Source organism: Aphelocoma coerulescens, chromosome 3 (genome assembly GCF_041296385.1).
Source record: "Aphelocoma coerulescens isolate FSJ_1873_10779 chromosome 3, UR_Acoe_1.0, whole genome shotgun sequence".
In the NCBI taxonomy this organism is placed as follows: domain Eukaryota; kingdom Metazoa; phylum Chordata; class Aves; order Passeriformes; family Corvidae; genus Aphelocoma; species Aphelocoma coerulescens.
The window spans coordinates 30,679,191-30,704,385 of record NC_091016.1 but is presented as its reverse complement, the minus strand read 5'-3'; the positions used below and the strand labels follow the sequence as shown (position 1 = coordinate 30,704,385).

The 25,195-nt window shown below is 38.3% G+C and overlaps 1 protein-coding gene across 8 annotated transcripts in view; it reads right to left on the bottom strand.

Annotated features, from left to right (window-relative positions):
• The window catches only part of EML4 (EMAP like 4), a 150,249-nt gene that overhangs the window by 5,388 nt on the left and 119,666 nt on the right, over positions 1 to 25,195 (bottom strand). For all 8 annotated transcript variants that reach the window (XM_069009684.1, XM_069009682.1, XM_069009683.1 and 5 more), the window contains 13 exons: positions 24,333 to 24,402; positions 22,925 to 23,035; positions 20,407 to 20,502; positions 18,064 to 18,198; positions 17,706 to 17,841; positions 15,744 to 15,895; positions 14,073 to 14,198; positions 13,822 to 13,953; positions 13,167 to 13,234; positions 9,170 to 9,258; positions 7,894 to 7,991; positions 3,764 to 3,851; positions 2,402 to 2,500 (listed from right to left, as the gene is read on the bottom strand). In XM_069009684.1, the coding sequence (XP_068865785.1) occupies positions 2,402 to 2,500; positions 3,764 to 3,851; positions 7,894 to 7,991; positions 9,170 to 9,258; positions 13,167 to 13,234; positions 13,822 to 13,953; positions 14,073 to 14,198; positions 15,744 to 15,895; positions 17,706 to 17,841; positions 18,064 to 18,198; positions 20,407 to 20,502; positions 22,925 to 23,035; positions 24,333 to 24,402 (1,400 nt within the window). The remainder of the gene's footprint in view (positions 1 to 2,401; positions 2,501 to 3,763; positions 3,852 to 7,893; positions 7,992 to 9,169; positions 9,259 to 13,166; positions 13,235 to 13,821; positions 13,954 to 14,072; positions 14,199 to 15,743; positions 15,896 to 17,705; positions 17,842 to 18,063; positions 18,199 to 20,406; positions 20,503 to 22,924; positions 23,036 to 24,332; positions 24,403 to 25,195) is intronic.

Sequence of the window (25,195 nt, the reverse complement as noted above, 5' to 3'; positions counted from 1 at the left end):
AAACCCCACTCTTCCATCCTCTTCCTTCTGCTGACAACAGTGTGATGCCTGGTCCTATGGTAAGCTACCCACAGAGCTGAATTGTGGAACACATACCCCCCACCAAAGCCTAGATCCCACAAACTTAACCCTCTCTCCCTTCTCTCCTGAATATCAGTGAGCAGCCCCTGGCTTGCCTGGATCCCTGAGCCAGCTGACCCTTGGGTCAAAGCCAGACTAGCAAATACCTGAAAGGTTGGCTTAGCTGCACTGTCTGATTTAATGGGAAAATACTTCCTTTTGTCTGAGGCAAAACCAAAATTTTAAGATTCTGCAAAGGGTGTCAGACAAACAGACAGTATAAAATTAGGGCGTGATGAATCTTGGCTAGGAAGTTTAAATATATTCTGTTCTGCCCAGAATACCATCACACTATCAGCTTTATCTACTTCATTCCCAGGTCCTCTGGCACACCAAAGATTTTGAGACCAGTTGAGACTAATTAAAAACTTAATTCAGAGTGGTTAAAGTTTGTATTAATCCAAAAGAGAATGCAGACAGGATCAGGAGACTTATCCACTTTCTAAAAGCAAAATTAAAATGGGTTTTCAAAACAGTGGTTATGGGAGCTGTTCATGTTCAGCCTGGCCCCAGTCAGTAATAGCAGCTTCTATCTAACAGCTGTTAAAAAGACAAAGCCAGTGGTCTAGATGTGAAACCAAACTCTTTCTGCACTCCCACACCTCACCTTCTCATGTCAGGAGTAAAGAACACTTCTGGGAAAGCCCAGGGATTATGCTCTACCACCAAATGTAGTGGTAAAAGTTCAGCTGTAACAGAGTGCGCTACCTCCATGTTTCTGGTAGATTTAAGTACTCTGCAAAAGACTGTAAAATGTTTCAGCTCCAAGCCTGTTCCAGAAGGAATATGCAGTCCTTACAAAGTGTTTTCCTTGCCCCTGTAGAAGTACATCATATTAGCATCAGTTTTGCTTTTCACTTTCTGTGGCATCTCCTGAATCTTCTGATACTCCATTTTAAAAAAGGCTTTTGTGCTGCACTATTATTTCAGTCACAGTAGCAAAGCCAGTGAAGAAATGACTGCTGTGGTCCAATTCCTTGTTAGCCTAGGCTAACATGAACAGAGCATGAGGAGGATACACCCACCCACCTTCTACTTCACCCAGACACACTGAATAAAAACACCTACAAACACACAGTCTGGTTCACAGTTCTCAGGCTAATGGAAGCCAATATTTTCATCAAACTATCAATAAGCAACAGTACTCAGCTCCAGAAAGAGCATGCTCCTGTTTATTTCTGCTACCTACCAAGCTCCAAAGAACTCAGAAATATTTATGCAGTCTATCAACTAGTCAGCTTCCTTCTCTGACCACTTTATTTTTCCTACTCTGTCTCAGATCTTTGGTATCCAAAATGGAAATCATGCCTGGTTATTAAGCAACAAATGCCCTCCACCCAACCAATACGCCACACAAGTGTGCCAGTGTTAGCCCTCACACCAACTTCAATCCTTGCCCTTGAACATGCACGAGAGGGGTCAGAAGCTACAGAAAGGATTCACACTTCACTAATTTTCTTCCACCCTACATGTAAACTGGTATACAAAGTTGAACTCCTAGTAGCTGTGAAGAGAAGATTTGTAGACCCAATCCTCACCTCTAAAGGATTTGCTAATTCACTTTTGGTATTTCCATTGACATGAAGAACAGAGGCAGGTGCCTGATCTCAGTAGTGGAAGAGATGTTCAGCACCCTGATCACAAAACTTCACTGGGAGGCTGAACCTTACTTTTAAACCCCTCACAGAGGGGGTCCTCATTTATGGCCAACAGAGCTGCCTTCAGCAAAAGCAATTTGAACTGTTTTGCCACAGTCTAAAACAGTACTATTAAAACCAGATCTGTCAGCTTTGTAAATTGTGTTTGTACATTTTAAAAATAAACTACTAGGTAAAAGTCTGTTTAAAGCATTTTTACTCTTTAAAAACAGAGTATATTACTCACCTTTGACTACAGGTATCAAAGTGCTGTCATGATTTCAAGTTATGAACTATAACCTACACTCATACACTCTTGCTCCTGTCCAAAAACAAGGTAAGCAAAGGAGAATGCACACGTGCCATAAAAGCTTTTTGCTTCAGCGCCTCCAACACTGGTAGCCTAAAATGACTGTGGGAGAGTCAATCCCCAAACTTCAAGAACTAAACAGAAATCAATTGTACATTGTCTATAGAACACTTGGTGCACTTTATCACAGACAAATATTGTGGTCAGTCACTTTGGTCTGTGATCTCAGCACCATCCCTTAATAATCATTAACAGTGTACCTCTAACGACAAACTGAAGCAAACAAACACAACAGCATAGTTAGTAGCTTAAAAGTAAGTTAAACAGTGCTTACCAAACACCTGGAAGCCTAGCACACAAGTGTATGTTGTCCAATCTATATCCTTACAGTCAGAACGATTCCTGATTAGCTTACAGCCACTTGGAATGTCCCCTGTAAAAAAAAAGTGAATGATGAGTTATGCAATGCAAAATTTTATTTACATATGTGCTCTTTGAAGAGATGCTAATGGAGAAAATAAATGCATCTAAAATCCAACCTGGAATTACATTGTAGGAGTGAAGACAGACCAGCACTTTTATCAAACTCCAGATACTTGAAGCTTTACTTGGTTTTTATGAGTCATATTTACTTCTCATTTCCTTCTTTTGATAGCATAACCTCAAAAACACTTTTCCCTGCAATTTAAGTACTCTGCTACTAACTCTACAGAATGCTTTAATAGAGTCTTTAATATAATAATTTCTTCTTCCTACCAGCTCCACTGATGTGCTAAAATTCAATAAATCATTCAGGAAGCTGTGCTTTTAAAACAGTGAGTAACTACAGCCAGAGAAGCCTTAGACTGCTTTTCAACTTTTAACTAGAAAAGGAAGGGTTGTCTTGCAATACACCAAGCCAGTAATAATGGGTCACGGTTCTTTCCTTCCCTATACATAAAATTATAGGCACCAACACTTCCTTTTGATAGACTGCACTATCTAGGTTTGAAACCTAAGTAGGCAGAAAAACCATGTTAAGGTGACAGACATTTAAACTGCTGGCTATTCTTGCCTGTACAGGGAAAATACTACAATCCTCTTGGATCTAGTTAAAGCCATAGGAATACAAGAGTAAAAAAAAAAAAACCAATTTAAAAGCAGACTGACATGCACTACTCAGGTTGAACTTCTGGCATAACCACTATCTGTTATATTCATATTTTCACATATTAAAAAAAGACAAACACAAAAACATTATTACCACTAACTCATTAAACTCATTACTGCTTTTCTTAGTTTCCACCACCAGCAGCCAAGACAAAGTTTCAAACAAGAAACCCCAGAAGAGAACTGTGGCACAGGCCCACCGATTTTATTCCCCCAAAATAACTGGTATTGTTGACACTAATTAGACAACTGTATATATTATTTTCAATCTACAGAACTTTTGGCCAACATCAAGTCGTAGAGCCACTTGTTCTGTAAATTCTACGCTGTTAAACTGATTTATGACCTTGTAAAGAAGTAAGCTATATTTGGCATTGCCATTAGGTAATACACAGCTCTGAATAACATCAAGGTATCAGGTTACACAAGTTCAAATCAGTCCCTTTGTCAGTAAGCATTTTGTACAGTCCTGATCAAACCCACTTTTCTAAATACTCTGACAGCTAATACATATTTCTGTTTCCAGTGTACTTAATTTCATACTTACAGTATAGTATTTCATAGTCTCCTGAGTTTGACATTATATACTTGTTGTCCGGGGACCAGTCAAGGTGTGTAATATAGCTGGAATGTCCCTGAAGAAGAATGCAGTAACATCAGTGTGAAACACTTGATTTTAATTTAAAGTGAAGCAGAAGTTGCACCCACAGATGGGACAGCTAACAGCAAAAAAAATCACCTTCCCACCCACTCCAGGTCTGCTGCAATTCACTTGTGCTCCTTTAAAGGCTCCTTACTCACAGTGCCACACTGGCTAACAGCTAAACAAACGCAGGCTGGGCATCGTGCCTCTGCCACCCTCCCTTGTAAATCCCGGCCCTCCTGGACTCCAGAATGATTTACTCCTAGAAGGCATGATGCTAAACTACAGATGAACTCCAATTTATACTGGAATTAGGAACATAGACATTGCTGCTAATTGAGAAAAGCAAGTAACTTGCACAGGATCAGTTTTAGATCCTAACAAAATAGTGACAGATAGGACTTTTTTTTCTCTATCCATTTAAAACAACTTCCATTAAATGCACACTCAGGCAAATAACCCTTGCTCATCCTAAAACCTTAGGATACCTTGGTTAACAACCACCATGCAGAAGTACAAGATCAGGGACTGGTGTTACAAGAATACACTTCTAAGCTTGGTGAAAGTTTCTGCTGTGCTTTTTACACTGCACCATGTTAGCACCAGCTTTGAAAGGTGTCTGCCCTACAGGCACTGGATCATCTATATTAAGAATCAAAACCCTTTGGTCTAGTTGTTTAGTTATCACCATCAAGAGCACACTGAAGGTTAAACACCCCGCTTTGGTTTTGAGGAAGATGACAAATGCAGCTGGACAGAGTATTTTTTCTGTGCCCAAAAGTTTTTTGAAGGAAGTAAGAGTAATAATAATAGTAATAATCAAGCTACAAAAGGCTCCAGAGAAGCCACAAATTGATAAAAGGTAGGCATCATGTGTAGCAAATTAATAAAAGTAATGTCCATGTCACTCTTCCTCTTCCACCCTTCTGTTTCTTCTTCTTCTGCTCCTTTTCCCCTTGTAAGACCATCGTTTTCTCCCCTTCAGTCATTCTGCCAGGCAGCAAACTGCCACTTTCTGGACTGACAGATGTCAATCCATGGCCTTCCATCAGTGGGCATTATGAACAAGGTGTCCCTCAACCCCCACAGGGTCTCTTGGCCCAGCCTGCAGCAGCCACGCCAGGGCCATGAAGAAGCTCTGCCCTGGCTGCTGTGCCATCCACCATACCAACTTCTTCCTCAGAGAACTCTAAGAGATCCTGATTGCTTCCAGAATTACATGGAGAAATACACCCATGTCCCATCTCCCTGGTCCCAGATACTCTGTGAGAGACTGCAAAAACATTTAGGAGAAAAACTGGCCTTTATGATTTGTTTACTTATGAGGTAGCCTCAGCCTCAAGCAGAGGAATTGTGTATTGACATAACTGGTTTGCAGTCAAGGGTGAGACACGTGATACTGACATGCAAACCTGATATTAAAAAAAAGAAGTGCACAATTGGCTAGGATTTTCCTCTCCCCCCCTTATTTTCCAAGCCTTCCAATTTGCAATCGAACTCCAACATGGAAAAGAATTGGTCAGTCATTTACTAAATCCTGCCAGACATTTGGCAGCTGTTAAAATTCCTGGGGGCGGCAGTGGGGGGAAGGAACAAAGCAATTGCCCAGGGGGCTCCAGGCTGCAAAATCCCTTCAGTCAAGTGATCACCAAATGATGAACTGGAACACAACATTGTTATCATATTTTCAGTAGGAGGATCCTGTTTTCTATTAAAATCTTTCTTTGGCAGCTGCCCACCAATAAGGCAACATTTTACTCTCTCCTTTTCTGTACCTTTATATACAATGAATGCAATTATTCATATTATCACCAGCTAAGAAAACTATCTGACTAAATGGAAACTCTTTCCTCCATTGGTAGTGTTTATCTGTTTCAGACTTCAGTGCTGCAAAGTTCAAAATGCCTGCAGCCTCTAGAACAGGCACACTGATTATTTCAGGTTAAATCCAGTGTACCAAGTACTTCAGAGTGGCTGCCTGTGTGGCTTTCACCCCACAGCCCTCTGAGTAGATGCACAGCACTTACTCCTCTTTTGCTAAGATATCTCTGATGCAAGGCAAAAGGAGAGAGCACCAGCTACCGGGAACTGCTGACACGCTGCAAGTTCAGCCCCAGCCCATACCCTCACACTGCTGACTGCATAGCTGGAGCCCTCAAAAAACAGCTGCACTAGTCAAAATGGTTGTTTTGGCTCATCTGAAGTTCTGATCATAGCCAACACTATCCCTCACCTTGGAAGCAGGCCCACAGGTCACAGATTTGCCTCTCCAGCAGCAGCAGAATGCCTGGTTGTGACTGAGAGAGGATTTAAACCTAACAGTGGGCATACAGCCCTTATGCACCAGCTAATGCTGGTTCAGTAGATAAAATCCTTCTGAAAGAATTCAAATAATGTATTCAAGCTGGAAGAAACAACCAGAAGTTGACTACCAGGAGGACTGAGTCATACTATCTGGAGGTCACCCGTGAGGCTACTGAATGACAGAATGCCAGAAGGATGCAGTGCCAGGAGAGTGCTCCGGGTCCTGAGCATGCCTGGTTGTCTCCCTGCTTAGCATCAAGCTGGTATGGACCCGCCAGGATGCTGGCAGGGAGCACAGGGGAGGCGCAGGGCAAGCAAAATGGGATCACCAGCCTCGCAGTGAGCTCCAGGCAGCTCCACGTGGCTGCCTTCTGCACTGGCTGGGAGGGGCAGGGAGCTCAGCTCCGACACTAACCATGCTGCTGATTCTGTATTCTACTTGCAGTCACTCACACTGAAAGGAGAACGATAACAGAAATCTGCTCTGAAGCCTGGACACTTCTGCCTGGGTATAACAATGCTCAGTTCTCCCACACCAGTTTTTACAAACCCCTTTCCTGCCAAGGCAATGGGATAGAGGGACATACAGATGCTGGTTTAAATTGCAATATGCTCTCTCCACATGCATAATACATAGAAATAAATGATCTTATATGTCTTCAAAAAACTCACAGTGACCTTGAAATACATAGCAAGCTAAATATTATTATGTTAGGATTAGCTATCTCCAAGTGATTTTATATTCTGTGGTTAAAAAAATAAGTGATGAGGTGAAATGCTGTTCCGAGGTGCAGACATCCACTGCCATCCCCACCAGCCCTACTGGGGCCCAGGTCTGAGCTCCCTGTGGGCTCTGCCCTTTCCCCACTGCGTGAGCTCAGGCAGGGAAAGGGCAAACCCAGTGCTGCTGCCTGCCCTGGCAGCCTTATGCCCCCACAACAGCTGCACACAGGCTGCTCCGACCCCAGTGCTCTAGCAACGTGTGTCACACTTCAAAGGTGAACCTATTCTTACGATATAATTTGCAAATCCCATTAAGTTTCACTTTTTTGTTATGTAAATATTTCTACTAACCTAAAGAGATGGCTGAACTTAAGGCCAGAATGTTAGATAACTAAACACCTATGGAAAAAAAACAGTATGTCTTTTTAGCACTCAAACAACCTCCTCCAAGTGTAACAATAATAACAAACTCCATTACCTGTGCTACACTTAGATCTATTTACCCTGGGCCATATCCCTCAAGTTCAAATTTTGTAGTAAGAATTACAACTGGAAACAGTGTATATTTGCAGCCTCCAAGACTACACATTCTAATGCAATTACACCACCCTAATATTATGTTGGTTCAGAAAGTACCAATAGGAGGAGAATATCCCCAAACAAATGTAGTATTTTCCTTGAACAAGTTGCAGCATATAGGTACAAGGCATTTCTCCATCTTACTGCTAATTTCCCATTTCAGAGAAAAAAGGCAATAGTCTGATAAATTAGTCATATCTGATGCAAAAGCAATCACGGCACACTAAGAGCTGCAGCACCCATCAGAGACTGAAGTTTAAAATCAATCAAATGCTGAAAATACCCCTAGTAGGACATATAACCAAAAGGGAAAAACATCAATCTGGAGAGAGTTTTCACTGCTTAACATCTAAATGTATGTGTAGCATCAAAATGCATGCACACGAGGCAATGATCATGTAAATGATTATACATGCTCCAAAACTTACAGTGCATTTTCCATATCTGCTATACTTTCTTCCATTTTCTGTTACTACGTAGAGGTAAATAAAGTTGTCGTGGGATCCAACTGCAAGTAAGGTGCCATCTACAACACAGAATATTTGATATAAATAAATAGAATGTTTGCCTTGTGAAGTTTAATTGTTTCAGGTTTATTGCTAAGACAACAGTCTCAGTTAAACTACTCCTTATGAATTGTACTGAAGGATTCATAGCTGTTTACACTACATTGCTTTTCAGCTGTATCTGTTTACTTTGTGGGTATGTGTTTTGGACAAGTTCTTTCACTTCTGCTGTTTTTTAGAGTAAGTGTTCAGTGGACAGGATATAAACCCTCAGACTGCACCAGATTTCTGAAAGCTGTTGACAACAGGCAGACTTGAGTTTTATGTATCATAAAAATGCAGAAGAGTATTTACTCTATGGATAGCTTAACTTTGGAGGTGTGGACTGCATATAAATCAGCTCTAAATGTCTAAAGATGTGGAACATTCAAACATTATAAGCATTTTTCTATTCTACTTTGTCTCCTTTTAAAAAATGTATGTGGACAAGAGCTGCCATAAATTACAATCAAACACTTCTAGTGTCAATGAACATCAGTGATTTAAAATAAATTGCTGTGCTTGGCACATGTGGCAGCAGCAGAGGAACATTTTGCTCACTGATATGGCATGCGAGCCAAAAGCAAACAAGAAAAAGATTTACAAGGGTGTTCTTCCATCCTGTTTTAACAGAAAGGAGTCAGCCTCTGCTGATTTGTCATGTCACATCTAAAGAGGAGACTCAACAGTGGTTTGGACTCCATGTAATCCCAGAGCAAACACTTGACAAACAGCTCTGACTTTCAGACAGACACAAACTTAGTTTTATGGGTTTGCACTAATAAATTTGAAAATTAACTGAGAAGGATATTAAAGTTTCACTGAAATATTAAGCTTTTTACAGACCTTTCTGTTAACCTGTCAACCATTTAGTTGAGAACTTTTTCTTTGGGGGGAGCAAAGCTAACATTTATAATAACAGCAGAGTTTAACATGAAGAAAAGGCTGAGAAAGGTGATGGTGATGCTTGCAGTTACAAAATTCCAGGATTTAGCCCACACAAACAAATCTGCAAGCAAATCCTCAGTTACATATTAAGCATCTGAAATCATTTTTTCAAAGCTGTGCCTTTTCTAATGCCTGGTGACTAGTTTACCACCACTTAACAGAACATCCATCTGGTTTATCAGAATTACTCTGACTGTACAAGTCTGCCTACCTACTGAGTAGCGCATCACTGAAAGCTGTTCGTTGCCATCAGTGTGTATGGAAACCAGATCCCTCGTTTCTGCATCCAAAACAAACCACCTAGAGAGAGGAGAATTCCAGTAAGTACCACTTCCACTAAACAAAAAAAAACCAAAAACAAACAAAAGAGCCATAATCACTGCCTGCCTTCATCTTCTTATGGTAGACCCTCAAGGGCAGCAGAGAGAACATCTGTTTTTAATGGAACACTTTTCTGGTTCACAAAGCAATACAAGTTTCAGTAAACAATACATAAAAGATTGTAAATACCATTCAATTTTTATCCCTTCCCTGAACACTGTAATAATCACCAAAATGTCCACTGGATGATAAACATGCCACCAAACAAATAATATGACTGCATCTTATCATCGTTCAGCCTACAGCTGAATTTCATTCTACTTCTTCCCTATCTTGAAGTTTTGATATAAAAACTGATCTTTCAATTTTCATAAAGCAAAGTTAAAAAAAAAATAGAAGTAGCAGATGGAAGTGGAAAACATTTCCATACTCATTGTAAACACAAATTATATTCTAGTCTGGTATTTTTCTCTCAATCCTTTTCATTTATATGAATAATTTTATTAACGTAAGAAGGAATAACCAACCATTCACTAGAATTTGATGGTTCATAAACTAGCATTTTATTTTCTATTTCTTGCTTGGATGATTACTAAGGTAATTAATTGCATTTTTTATTATTTAACAATAACTTTTAACCTGCAGTTTATTACTTATGAGGCACACATGAAACACCCACAGATGCTTACAAAAACTTACTGGCACACAGACCAAAATGGACAGCAAGATGTGCGAGATCAACAGAACCTGAGCATTTTGCCATGGGTCTGATGCCCACCTAACTCCTGAATACAGTGAACATTAGCAACACAGAGACAATGACAATTTAATAAAAAGATGCATTCATACACGCAGATCACAAAACCAGGTGTCAATATGGCTGAATACATTGAAGCTGTACTCAGAATTTAATCTCTTTGCTCCAAACCTCTGGTCTCACAGCCATGTACATATGCCACAGGCAGGTTTCTATCCCTAATGGCAAATGGCAAGTTCACCCACTGTGGAAACGAGCAAGGGAATTCCTGTGTCTCATAGTGAACTCAGTGGAACATTGCTAAACCTAGGACCATTTATCCCATGACAAAGCTGTAAAATGAACTCCAGGAACAACATCACGCATTGCTTTCCATGGGTGGGGATGAGATTCCAGCTTGTGCTCTTCCAGTGTCCGACAGCTAGGCATCTGGAAAGCAGCCTGGTCCCAATGGCTTAAAACCAGCTTGTGGTTAGAGAACCACATGAAAGAAATCAAACAGAACAACCATAAAAACACCCCAACCCCACATGCCATGGACTGCTGAATAATCTGTGTGCAAGACAGACAGAACCAGTGGAAAGCAGGTAATCTGTAGCTCTATAGGCCTGGTTTACCTCCTTGTGGCTCTGGCTTACACTAACCTGGCCCTTCAGCCTTCAGTTTTCTTACCAATGTTAGCACTTCTGTTAGAATCTTGTTAGTCTTTTTTTCCACAGTGCCTTTGAATACTAATATGCTTAGTACTCTAGATAGTCTACATGATTAGACACAGAAAGGTCTACTTCCCTGCAAATAGTGCCACTGGAAGGATCTGAATACTGTCTTGAAAAAAATCTTTTTTAGCTTTCCATCTGTGCCTTTTCAGCAAGCAGCAGGATCCACAAAAATAATTAGTACTCCCAAACAACTGATGATCAGGTCCACAGTGGGTATTTAAAGAAGTGGTAACAAAACCTGCAGTAGACCCTTTGCAGACAGCCCAAAAGGGGAAATGATACTAAAACATTTATCATGGGAAGAGATATCTGAAAAACCCACCAAAAGCCTGATGCTTGGCTTGATAAAAGACACACTACTGTGAAGCAACAGACAAGAATGGGAAAAAAGGTAGAAAATTCAGTTTTCTTTTGATGTCACAATTTTAACCATCAAACCCAACTTTCTTAGTGCTCCATTCCTTGCCCCTGTCTCACTGACCTCTGCACAGAAAGCTGAGCAGCTCTAGAATGGTAACAGACACATGTAAGGTTTGGGTTTACTGAGTTCTAAATAGATCAGACTCATTTAATACTTGCTTTAAGATTTTTAGGCTATTAATAAAATTATTAAAAGATGTGGTATGGGTTTGAGGTTATTTTTTCCTATGTTAATTGATATATATCATGCAGCCCTCATTCCTTGGGAAATAACTCCCTTGGACCAGATTTTCTGGCACAGAAAGCACTGCATGATGCTGCTGGGTAGGCAGTAATTTTAAAACTGTTTTGTTTATCTTGACTCAACTCCATTTATTTCTCATCCACTTATAAACTTACTAAGGTCTCACTTCAATTCAGTTTCATTTGTATATCTCAAACCTATCATTGAATCATACAATTTCAGAACACACTAAAATAATAATGGTGAAAATATAACTGCTTAAAAACCCTTTTTACTGAGGGTAAAGAAAACCCAAAAAAAACCCAAGGCCATCATCATAAACTTCTTGAATACAGTATAAACTGGTTGCCTCAAGTAAATTAAAAATAAGAATTTAAACTGAATGTACCAAACTTAAAATATAACACTAAATGCTCCAGGAGAGGGAAAAAAAGTCAACCAAAAGCAACAGACTGAATGCTCTGGCCATGCAATGTGGCCTTGACTGTGCTTTAATGTAAGTTCAAAAATGTCTGAAAACTCTGAAGAAACATAGCCTGACCTTCTTTTCCCTGTTTCAAGTACTCTTAGGCCTGTATCTTCTACTCTGTTTAATGAAGATAGAAACACATGCTCAATTTAACGTTTATAATTGTAAAATGGAAAGGTTCAATGTGGTAATCAAATATACAAGAGCTGAGCAAGGTTTTTACTAGAAGGTAAACTTGGTTTTATAGCCTGATACTATACCTAATGAATTTAGTGCAGACTGTATCTTCGTCTTGGAGAAAAAAACTCCCTAAAAATATTTAGCATTTCTTTTTTCCAGGAAATTTTAAGAGTGTTGTGTATGCTCAGCAGTTTCTAAAAACCAAACTTCAAATGGTTTTTAGGCATGTGGTTAGGTATAAAAACCTTCTAGTTGGCAAATTAAACACACACAAAAATTTCCCATTTTCTTACATGCACATGATTTTATCATCAAGATGTCAATCATGAGGCATAACTGAAAAACAGAACAAAAATGCTAGTAGATTTAATATGGGTTCCTCTCACCTTTCTAATGCTATGAACATCCTGTTTTTTTCTTTTAATTGGTACATTGGTACTCCCTTCCTGGGAGATGATACCAAGCCAGAGTTTGACTATGAAATAAAATAACTTTTTTCCCCCACTGTAAGAAGCCCAAGTTAAAATTATTCAGTTTGTGCTTTGAGAGCTTGCAAAGGCACGATGACTTCAGGAAGAACAGGGACAGTTCAGTATCACTTCAGTGCAGCAATGTGCCATGCTGAACTCTGTCGTACACAAAAATGAAAATACCAGTCTGTTCACTTGCCTCTCCACCTCAGTTTAAAAGGTTGCAAGTGTGTTTGATCTGGGAAAGACAAGAACTGTACTGTACCTGTCTTACAAAGAAATGTAACATGCACATAACATTGAAATATAGGATACTTGGAAAAGACAACAAGGAGTTCTCATGGAAATCACTGCAAAAAAAATGGTTAAAAAAAAAAAAAAAAAATCAAGATCTGGGCTTTCATTTAAAGAGTTCTTAAAAAACCAAACCAGTTTAACAATAATCAAACAGTTCTTCTGTCTTCGTCTAACACATACAAGATGCTCTCCCCCTTCTGCCATGCTTTCTAGGTTCCACAACCTCAAGCAGAAAGAATAAAAAGCAAATGAATTCCGACTATAAGGTGCACTGTATTAAACTGTCTCCTATACACCTCCTGTCATCACAGCTCAGCTGGAAGCGGCTTACCTGCCCGAGTGCGTTCCTATGGCGACCACTGCTCCGCTGGGATGGAAATCTGCACAGTGCCCTGGTTCCTGAATGGAGAGGCACACACACATTATTCCCCCACTGAGGGCCAAACGCTCCTTACACCAAAGCTATCCTAAAGTCTGAGCTGAGCTGACACAGGAAAACCAATCACTTAGCAGCACGCTAATCCTCAGACAGCTCATCTCTCAGTGCATCAGTGACATGCACTGCAAGACCACCTTGTGAGTGAAAGGCCTAAATTTCTGTGTAAAAATAATTTTGTTTGGGTATTAGCAGAGAACTAGCCAAACTATGAAATGAATGACAGTAACAAAAAGACATCTAAAGCCAAATCTATGATACCCTCTTCAGATTGTTTGAATAACGGCGAAAAAAAAAATCTGTAATAAGAATAAAGGACTAAGATTTATTTGAGTTGGCTTGTCAAAATAACATCAAGCAATGGTAAACAGATTACATCTTACACAATGCCTGATGAGCCTTGTTAAGTTTATCAAAGCTTCCAGATAGCTGCTTTTAAAAGCATAACTATAGGATTTTTGTTTGCAATCAGGCAGGACAAGAGTGTTTCAGAAACTGAATGCTTTTTCCTACTTTCTAGCTTTATATTTAAATTAAAGGGTTGACATACATCTAGCAGCCTGGTCCATTCCAGTGTGTGGTCCACAGAGTTCCACATACAAACTTGCCTATCTTGGGCACATGTTAAGAATAAGTCTTTGAAAGGATGAGATGCCAGTCCCCAGAGTTCATCTGTATGTCCCTAGGAAGAAACCACATGTGATTTAACAATGAATAAAATGAAGAGTCTCAAAATAACACACCAGCAGAGAAAACCTTTACATTTTTGGGTTATAGTTTAAAAAAACAAGTTATGCTCACCTGTACCTCTACTACGAAACCATCGTTAAATGTTCCCCTCAAAACAAAGTTTCGCGAAGTACCCACTAAAAATTGATCAGCTTTTCCTTCTGCTACTGCTCTGATCGTTCCATACTGGTCAGGAACCTGGGAAAAGAAACATCTGTCAAACCACATCAGGCATCTTGATAGGTGCCTAATTTTGGCGGCCACAAAGAGTGCCCAGCAACAGCACCAGAACTGGCATTGTCCCAGCAAAAAGGAACAAGCCAATCATGTATAACATCAATCAGGGCATGACCTGAAACCTCCCTCATCTATTTGTTCAGTACAGGCATACAAGAAGATCTTATTCCAAGACAATCACAGTTATGTCATTTTAATAAACTCAGTAAAAAAAATTACGACTTATATTACAAAGCTTTTAAGTGTCAAATTCACTAAACAAATGCACTGCACAGCCTTACAACTCATCTTAAAAGGAAAGGAATAATACACAGTTACTATTTACTTTCCAAAACACACTTTGAAAAACAAGAAAAAACTTGTAGCACACAGTAAATGCTTCCTGATTTTCTTAATGTTTCCTGATTAGCCTGAAGTAAATGTTCATATGCCTTATGTCAGCAATGACTCTGAATTTTAATGACTTTGTTTATTGCAGGCTTGATTTCTAATACACTGCTTTATTTTACAGTGTGCAATTGTTTGTTTTCTAAATGATTTATCTGAAAAAATACACTAATATTAGCCACATAAAATAGAAAAATCAATCTCTCAGGGTTCTGGTAACATAAAAATTAGCTTTAACATAACATTATTAACAAAAGGGAAACAGACACTGATATGAACAGAGTGTGTTACTTAAGCCTAAGAATTGTATATGATAGTCAATGCTCACTTTCTCAGCCATGTTTTCTAAATGTCAGCATTGGATTCAAGTCAGTAACAAATTCTAGACTGAACTTATGTAAGTGTTAAGAAAAAAATGCTGCTATAAATGGGCAATAGGTAAGTGAAGTAAACCAGTGTTTAAAGAACTGTTTAAGGAGAACACATTATTTCAAGATAAGGGAAAAGAAAAAAGTTTTTTAGAATCCAAAATACACAACTTTTTCCAGTTCATCCCCACTGACCTAGCACTGACATATAGTCAAATCACAAAGAACAGACATACTCACTGAACAGACATACTCACTGAACACCTGGTTTAGGATAAATTTAAAAGAAGTTCCTCATCATAGCTTATTAACAATTAATTATTACAGAATTCCAATATGTATCCTACCACTTGTTTACCTTATGTCAAATATTCTACTAAAAGCCTCAAATGCTGGTGATATTGTCTTTCACCAGACATGTAAACTTAACAAAAACACAGGGGATATATCCTCAAACATCCCCTCAAACAGGACGAATTAAAAAAAAACCCAAAAAACAACTAAGGAAGGGTTTTGAAGAAAGAAAACCCTTAAAATTTCTGTTCAATTTAAACACAGGAGAACTGAAGCCTCATATAGGCTTATTTATAGGCTAAAATTTAAACACTTTTATAATAAAACATTGTGACCCACTTAAAAAACAGAAACCAGAAGGAATTCTTTCATCCTAACTACTAAGGGTGGGGAAGGCTCTGTCTTGCTAGCCAATACCTTGCTCAAGGCAATTTCCTTGTCACTCTTGCTTTCTTACCTCAATTTCCCTTTCAGGATTCAAATCATGATCCCACAGGATGATCTTTCGGTCTTTCCCACCTCCAGTTAGCAGCATTCCATTCCTCATTTGGCAGAGCGTGAACACACTGCCATCATGAGCTTTGATTTGTCTGCTTATCTGGTATACTCCTATATGCACAAACAGAAGATAAAAAAGAACACTGCTCATTTTTTCACCTAGGGTTTATGAGAAGCTTTGCCTTTAGGCAGAGGAACAAAATAAGTGTATAATAAATAATTACATTTGGGCTGTCAGGCTCTTATTATTGCAAACACAAGGTGGTAGTGTTTTCTTACAAGATAAAAAGATAAAACAAAGGGCCTGCCTGCTTTCTGAAGAAAAACCTTTTTGAGATTGATTGTCCCACAAAATGTGAAGGCAAAACCAACAATTGGGAAAATGCTTTCATTTCTCTACTTTCCAAAGGAACACAGTTTTTCCAGATGCAAGAGAAACTGTCTTTTAGAGTCAAAAATATTTAGCAAGTCATTATTAAAAAAGAAGCAATGCTACTTTATTAAAAGAAACTAAAAGACTTGTTGTCTGTAGTCTTTTGGGAATAAAAAGCCAATTATTTATAGCAAGGTTTCCAGAATGCATGAACCTAATATCTAATGCTGGATGTTGCCACACATAAAAATAGCACAACCAGCATTTGGCATCTATCAAGACAGCAGTCTACCCAAAGGAAAATACTTGGAAGAATGAAGGAGATGAAAAAATTAAACAACAAGAGTAGCAAAAGAAGCCTTTTGCATCCTAATCGGGTCTTCACACGAACTGCTGTTGGAAAGTAATTAAAAAAACCCCAAACAAAACAAGATTCTGGTGCTGCACATTTTCAAACAGCAATCGCAGAAAAAGCCTAAAACACCACCCAGCTAAATATGAGCTTAACTTTGCTGACTCTGCCTATGGCTAAAGTTGCTTCAAATCAGCGTGCTCTCACACTGTGAAAGAGATATGAGCTCAAACCCTGTGACCAATCTAATGTGACAAATCAACTAAAAACCCCACATTTAGTTAAGCCAACATAAATAAATGTTCTATTTGATAACACTTAGGATTATACTGGAAAAAGGTTATTTTTACACAAGAAATTAAAAAAATCAAACATCAGATAATTTGTTAAATTACTTTTCCATTGCAGTTAGCTTGAAAGATGAAAAAAAGATTTACCTACAAAATCAGACTTACTGTTAAAAATGTACTTTTTACATGAATGTTTTCCTGGCATACCAATTTAAACCAGAGCGTTTGAAATAGCTGCCAAGTAAAATGAATTATCATTGAATTTATGAGTTACCTTAGGGCTCAACTGTGCCAGGTCTGCATATGTTGGGTAACAAATAATTTTCCTTTCTTTTTTAAAAAAGCTTTGCTCTAAAGAGTTATTTTAATTTCAAATTTCAATTTTTTTTTTTTTAAAGTATATCAAGATTTGAGTGTCTGCTAAACCAGAAACTGCTATTCACGTCATTCAACTCATAAAACTAAGCACTGTAATTGTATTTCATATACAGGTCCTACTAATGTCAGCTCCACTACTTAATGGTATTCCTCTGAGACTAAGCATGGTGCAATGTAGGCCTTAAGAGGCAAAGGCAGCCTGCAGAATCCCCAGACTGACCCTACAGCCTTTTTCAAATCACCAGATTAAGGGAAAGCTGATTAACCACATTTTTTAAAAATGCAAAACATTTAGATAAAGTAGTTTTCATTTATTTCATGTACAGTCTCATTAATTATTAAGAAACTCCAGACTGCTCTTAAGTCAGCAAATTCATAGGACTTGCAGGACTTTAGTATCACCTGTTACTGATAGGAAGTGCATACTCTGAGTCAGACCTGTTTCTCTATTCCTTCCCTAACGCCATCCTTAATGTTTGTCTTCTACAGACTATGTAAAATCTGTCATTAACTCCAAACATATCCTACCTTTAGCTCCTTTTCCTGGAGTAGCTTCTACAGTAGTTTTGCCCCATATAAGTATTATCCCACCTGAGTCTCCAGTGAGCACATCACCATTTCCCAAGAAAGCCAAACACTGAACAAATTTGGGTTTCTCGTATTTCTGAAACAAAATAAGCAAGAGAAAGGAATAATTGCTTGTACTTGTTATGTAATTAGAACACTGCATCCACACTCTTACACCCTACATACACACAAGCAGAATTTAGCCCTTTCTTTTGTATGTTTACCTCTCTGATCACAGTACATGGTAGCAATGAAGCAAATGTATAGAAAATGTGATTTCCATTGATTTAAAACTGTCCTGGTATCAAGACATTATTACCCCAAATATCCCTTGCTTCCTTGATAATGAATTGCCGCTCCAGGTCCAGAAAAATATATGAGATTTGCCACACGTTATTATGGTATTTGCATCGGTGGGATGGAATTCTACAGCAAGAACAACTTCATTTGTAGTCTGAAATAATAACAGAAATAATATTTATTCAGAGAGGACATTAACTACTAGAAATACATGCAAACCCCCAAGTTTTAGAACAGAGATATGAGAAACTAGACAGATCATTGTATGCTTGGAAGTATTCCTAAGTGTTCTGTGCTAAGTCAGCTATCTGAATGACTGTACATATAATTTTACATATATATTGATTTTTCAAATTCGTAAGAGATCTTCATTAAACTTCAGTACACAAGTTAGGGTTTTACATTCCCTTTTAAATCACAAAAGCTTCTGCTCTCGAATAGCTAAGACTTCTGCCAAGGAAAATGAATAATGTATAAAAGACACTTTTTTGGACTGAAAACCCTGCTTAGTTTTTACAAAGACTGGTTTGCTATTCTGGATAACAAAGCTGTGACAGAGACAAGTAAGACAATGATAATATTGTAGGATTACATCCATCATTCTCTTTCTGAAATTCTATAAAAATTCCTTTGAGTTCTTTGTTTCCCTTTCCTCCTCACAAAGAGGAAAAAAAAAAGAGAAGCCTGCATAACTCAAAACTTTGAAACATAGGGTTCCACCTTTGTATTTTTACTGGCTGCATATACTGTTACTGAATTACCAACATCTTAAAGTATTCCATCCTTTACCAATAGATTTTACAAACATAACAAACTGACTGGCCATTTACTTAACTTCTAATGCATATTGAACCAAACTGTCCTTGAAGACAGATCTCCTGTAGGCAATGACTACAAAACAAGAAAGTAAATGCATTTATTTCTAGGGGATTTCAAAACAGGCTGCCCAGAGGGCTTGTGGAGTCTCCTTCTCTGGAGATACTGAAAACCTGCCTGGGCACAATCCTGTGCAACCTGTTCTAGGTGAACCTGCTTTGGCTCAGGGGTTGGATAGATGATCTCCACAAGTGCCTTCCAATCCCAGCCCTGTGATTTAAGCCCATGCTTTAAAGCACTATACAGAAGAGTGCTGTTAAATCCCATCTTTGGGAGAAACTTTTTCTACTTTACCACTTTTGGCTTACGTTAGGAAAAAATATTCTTAAGTTTCCTTTTTTTTTTTTTTTTTATGGCCATATTTATTGAATTGTGTTTCTCACACAGTTTTCACATGAGCAAATCTGCTATGTCAAAAAAAATTGTTTGGAACTTAAGGACTGAAAACATTAATGGAGTTCAGCTGAGAAAAGGCTTCTGTTTTGCACTCCAGCTCAAGGGATGCAACTCTGCTCACACCATCTTCCATGGAAGGTGCTTGATGTACTGTGAGACCAAGTCCCAGATGTGAGTAAGTACTGAAGGGCGAGCTGTCCCTGCCAAATAGTTTTTAGCCAATTCTGAAACACCAAGGAACTCCCCTGAGAGCAAAACCAGTCAAAACATAATGTCAGTGAAGGGGAAATACAAGGCATGTGCCAAATAGTTTCACATAAAATATCAAAAAGGAAATGAAAATACTGTCATAGAATTAAATTACAACTTATAGAATAAAGTTAGTATTGGTCAACATAACCTAAAGAAAACGGGTCAAACCAACCCGATTTTATCATCTGAAATGGCAAGTTTGAAATGATATAGACATATATATGCTTGTAGAGCATGTTTTATAAAAATATACAAATACTCAGGTCCACATGCATGTAATATTTGCTTGCTTGATATCAGATAACACGAAGGATTGGGTGTTCCCAGTGAAATCAGCTTTACATGAGCACTGAGTGCAACACCTCTGAACACATCTCATTGGTCTGAAATTAGGAAAGGTTCAAAAAGAAACAGAAAAGCAGACAAGACTGCAATTTACAAAAGTACATACTGATAATCAATAATCAGAATTTGATTCAGACAAATCTGAAATAAGGAATGTCTAAAAGTATTTTATTTCTTTCAACTCCTACTGACTGAATCATCAGTTTAGTTTCTTAATGTTTCCAGGATTTATTTTTTTAAAATAAAGAAAACATTAGACAATTGCTTTATTTGCATTGGATCTTACAGATGAGTAAAATGTCATTACAAATCCTTCAATATTCAAAACCCTTCTGGAAAAGAAGTGAAGAATACATTTCTGTGGAACCCTTAAACAAGCCAGCAGTATTACACAGTTGCAGTTTCCAAGCAAGATCAAAAGTGTGTCTCACAAACTTATATTTATCGGAATAAAAACCACTTGTGTTTCAGAATATTCATGTGCAAAAATTACCTTTATCTCTGCTATTTTTGATTTCCTCTGCCAATCCCACACAGTAAGCATATGCTCGTTAGAGTCATCAATTACACACAAATGAGTACCAGAATCCTAAAGGGAAAAGAAAAAAAAAAAAGTACTGACAAAGTACTATCATAACCATTTTAGAAACAGGGCAGGGCAGAGGTATTTAAAAAAAAAATCCCCAAAGGTACAAATATAAATTAACCAAGTCTTTTTAAAGTAATTACAACCTCAATATATATGGAATTTTCCTTTTTTTCTTTCTTAAAGACAGACATAGATTTTGTATAATCTCATAAAAAATGATCATACTTCAAATAACATTCTAGAAAAGCTTTAAAACTATCTTACCAAGTCTTTACTCTGGTATTGTTTGTTTTAATTGATGGGTTTTTTGTTTGTTGTTTGTTTTTAAGTGTTCAGTGGTTTGGTTTGGTTTTTTTTTTTGTGTTCTTGTTTGCAATTTCATGCTAGCAAGAAAAAGATTTCTTTTTCTATTCTATAAATATTTTGTTTTTCCTCAGGTCTCAGAGGACACACACACAGCTCCACTTGTGTTTTTTTCCTAAATGCCACCATCACATAGACACAACTACATTATCAAATTCTGTAAGCATGTCTGATTTTTTCCTTATGGATCATAAAGTACCAGCAGTATCATCATGCAGTTGGTAAAACTGCAGCAAAGGTAACACTTTCTGAATAAAACAATGCTTACAAAGCAGGCAGAGCAGCACCTACAGTATTAAATAACTGAAAGCACTTATTTTGAACAATTTTACAACAAAATGGTAAATATATGGCTACATGCAATTAAAGGAACAGAGAAAAAAATGTTAAAACAAAAACATTCCCAACAACACATATTTGCACAAACCAGTTGTCTCAAGGACATTTGTAGAACGATTTGGAGGAGCCTTTAATTATCTTAAAGTTGATTCTTGCACTTCATTCTCTAACAAATTATGAAAATAGAGCTGGCTAAAGTTATTATTCCCAAGCACTACTCTGAGCAGTAATATGCAAATATACATGTGAATTATTAGCTGGGAAGAAACCCTGAAGACAGCATCGGCAATACAGCAGCTCTTGTGGGGGTTAATAAATCCTGTGGTAAAAACACTGTTCTAGATACTGCACACAAACTGTTTCAGTCTAGTGAGCAATCATGTGAGACTGTATTAAGATATCAAATTCAGTTTCAGCTTCAAAACAGAACCAATAAAAACTAAAATCTAGTCCTCAAAAATTCCCTGGGTTTTTTGTTTGTGTTTTTAAAATGATGGAATGCATTCTTAAAAAGATCTGTACTCAAGTCTGTAAATTTCATTGGTTTGTCAGAGTGACAGAAATACCACTATTCCTTTCACATTATTTACTGAAACACAAAACGTACTATATCTAACATAGCAACATTTCAATGCTATGAAATTTCTTTCAATTGCTTGCTTTCTTTCAATGCTAAGTGAAACTGCAGCAAGACAGTGCAAGGAATTCTTTTCAGCAGGTCACCAGAGACATTGTTGAGTTTCCAATCTTGGAGATTCCCAGAAGCCAGCTGGACTACAGCCTGACCAGGCTCTGACAGAACCTGCTGTAAGCAGAACTGTGGATGAGGCACTCTCCAGACATCCCTTCCCACCTCAGCTGTCCTGTAAATCTCTTCCTCTATTAGCAAAATACTGCAGACATTGTTTTTCTGCGTTTTTTACTTTTACATGTATTAATTCTTCTTGACGGAATGCAAGAATCCAGCCTGGATTTTCAGGAGGTCTGATATGTCTCAGTCTTTTGGCAAAAATACAGTGGCAGCTTAAAGATTAAAAATGCCCATATTTTACCAAAAAAATCCCAATTCATTTCCAAATTTGGAATGAGAACTTTCCGAATGCCAAGTAGTGCATCTCCATCTGCTACCAATTTTTCTGATAAATTCTACAGGCCCAGTAACAACGACCTCTATTTTTTTTTTTTCTTTGTAAAAGTAGAGGCAAAAAGTGAGCAAGCTATTCCTCAGGAAAAAAATAGTACAAGATAATGTGAGGTTTGTTTGTTTTTTTTTTTTAATTTCCTGTTGGTGGATAAAAACCTACTCCAGCTGTGAAAGCAAAGTTAACCCTCCTATGAGAACTCACTGAAGTTTGTCTTCACAAACCTCACAAACAAATTTGTTTTTAACATCAAAATAAAAAGAACCAAGCTCCTCACAAACAAAACCAAACCACCAAACCCAGCATGGACTTCAATTTCTAGTTAAGGTTTTTCTTGCTTGCTATCTATTTACCATGCTAGTTTGTTACCGCAATTTTACATGTGCCATTTCCTGTTTTTCCAGCTCGTTTGCTGTCAGCCGCCTTTATAAAGTATACAGAAACTTTACCAACACACTTTTAATACCAAAAGAGATCCTCAGCTAGACAGCCACATGCAAAACCTCCAGGGATTTCCTTCCCATTTCCATAGGACTGGCCACGTTATTTGACACCCCAAGGCTCTGCGCCCATCTTACCGCTTTGGAAAAATCCAAGCAGCCCACTCCACGCTCAAAGGTGCCGAGGCCGATAACCTGCAGCGTCGCCAGGCTCACCGAGTCCCACACTCTAACATGGGGCTGCAGGGGCTGCGTGGAAAAGCAACGGGACAAACAGGTCACCAGCAGGGAAAGCACCGCGGGCCGGCGCCGCGCTTTGTTAAGCAGATGCTGCCTGAATCACAAACTGCAGAGCAAAATGCAGGATGACCTGTGCTGGTGATGCTGTGATGCTGCTGGGTACTGTCCTCAAAGTCAAAAGGGGAGAGTCAAGGCAATGCTGTTCCTTATGTCTGGGCTACCAACGCGGCAGCGGTGCCGTTGAGGCAGGAAAGTGGCATTTGGTAGTTGTGAAAATACTTTGACCAATCGAAGTAATTGACAAATGATGGAAGAGTCATCTTGCATTTCAGACCCCAGACTAGTGATATTATGCAACAACTGAAAATAATGATCAAACCTGGGCTCACTATATAAAAATTAGGGAAAAAAAAAAGAAACAAACCCTGGTGCACTGAGCCTCTTAACCATCACCAACCACTCAAAGAAAATGTCCACGGTTATATTTCATACAATTACTATCCCAAACTAGCTTAGAAACAATCACAAATAAAGTGGGAATTAACTTGGCTTAAGCACAGCATTCACCACTGAAAATATATTCACCATTGACAATAAATCTTTGCACTGGTGGAAAAACAAACCAACCAGCTCTAACAAGAGTCAGAAAATGCTCAGTAGAAATCACGTATACAAAACCCCCCACATAAATGTCTTACAAAATACAAAAAAATTAAGCTGAACATCTGAGAAAGAGTTATATTTAACATGTTTCTACACTTTATAGCATCTGTCTTTTTTTCCCCCCCTCTGTTTATAACTTCATGAAAATAATCCAATTTTTCAAGTCCTGACAGAATTATGCCAAGAGCCAGAGAGGAGCATTAAAACACACTTGCTCTCAAATGAGCAAGTTTATAGGAAAGCTTGGAACACCTTCCATGGATTCTCAAAATTGGTTTCCTCTTCCATGAAGCCTTAAGACTATACTGACCCACAGAACTGGGGATCTGCTCTCCCTTGGGAGAAGACATATTGAAAGTAATATGACAGAAATGACATAGCCTTATAAATCAATTACAAGCTTCATGTTTGCTTGCAGATAAAGGACTTTATGAGCTTCTGCTCTTTTTAATGTAGGGTTGAGTGTTTCATCGTTACTGTCTTTTGCTAGAGGTACAGGCTGTTACCTGAGAAATTCAAAATATCTCAGTAAATGCAGTGCATAATATAAACTGCAGACAGAAGGTGATGATTAAAAAACCCCAAACCACTTTTTCCTGATTTTCAAAACAAGATACTACTGCTCAACAGCTCTATTACTTACCCTTCCATCTTTATCCACTCCAGCTAACTGTCCTGTTGCAATTCTAATTTTGTCTGGATGAACTGCAAGACTAAGACAGACAGAAATATGACTTGCTTTTGCTGTCATAGGTCTTCAAAACTGAGAGGTGTTTTGTAAATTTTTTTATTTGTTTCTCAACAAAAGCCCATGAAGACACTTATGATCCTAAATCCCACTTCTAAGGAGACAGCTTGAATGTTTCTCATCAGGTATTTCATTCCACACTATATTGACTGTTTGCTGACACACAACCAAGAGTGCCAAAGAGCCACCTCCACATGTGCTCTGACACATCTTAAGGTTTGCACTACACTGGGAGTCCACTGTAACAAAATCTACATTGTCTCGTAATGAGCCTCCTACATATAGTTATGTGCCATATTTATGAACACTACAGTGTATTTTATGCCTAAACCTAGAGATGTCATGAACCTGGGGAAAAAAAGGCAGAAAAGTTGGGTGAGAGCTTCCCTGTGCACCCAGGAGTCAGGGATTACTGCCACTTGAAATGAGTTACTGATGTAATTGTACTAATGAAGTGTGGTGCACTACCAGTGGAAGTAAAAATCTGCCCTTGCTTATCACATTTTGCTTTGAAGCTGATGTGAAAAAACAGACTTCAGAGAATACACCCTCTCACAGACCTTGGGATTTTTTGATCTATATTCTTACTTACTTTCTCTGTGAAATTACAAAGGTGAAGAAAGCCATTGAAAGAATAAAGGGGGTCAGGGCAAACCTGAAGAGGTCATAATGACGGACACCAAAAAAATTTACAGCTCAGTTCAATTTTCTGAATGAAAGTGAAGAACACAAAACTGGCAGCATTCCTCCCACAGGAA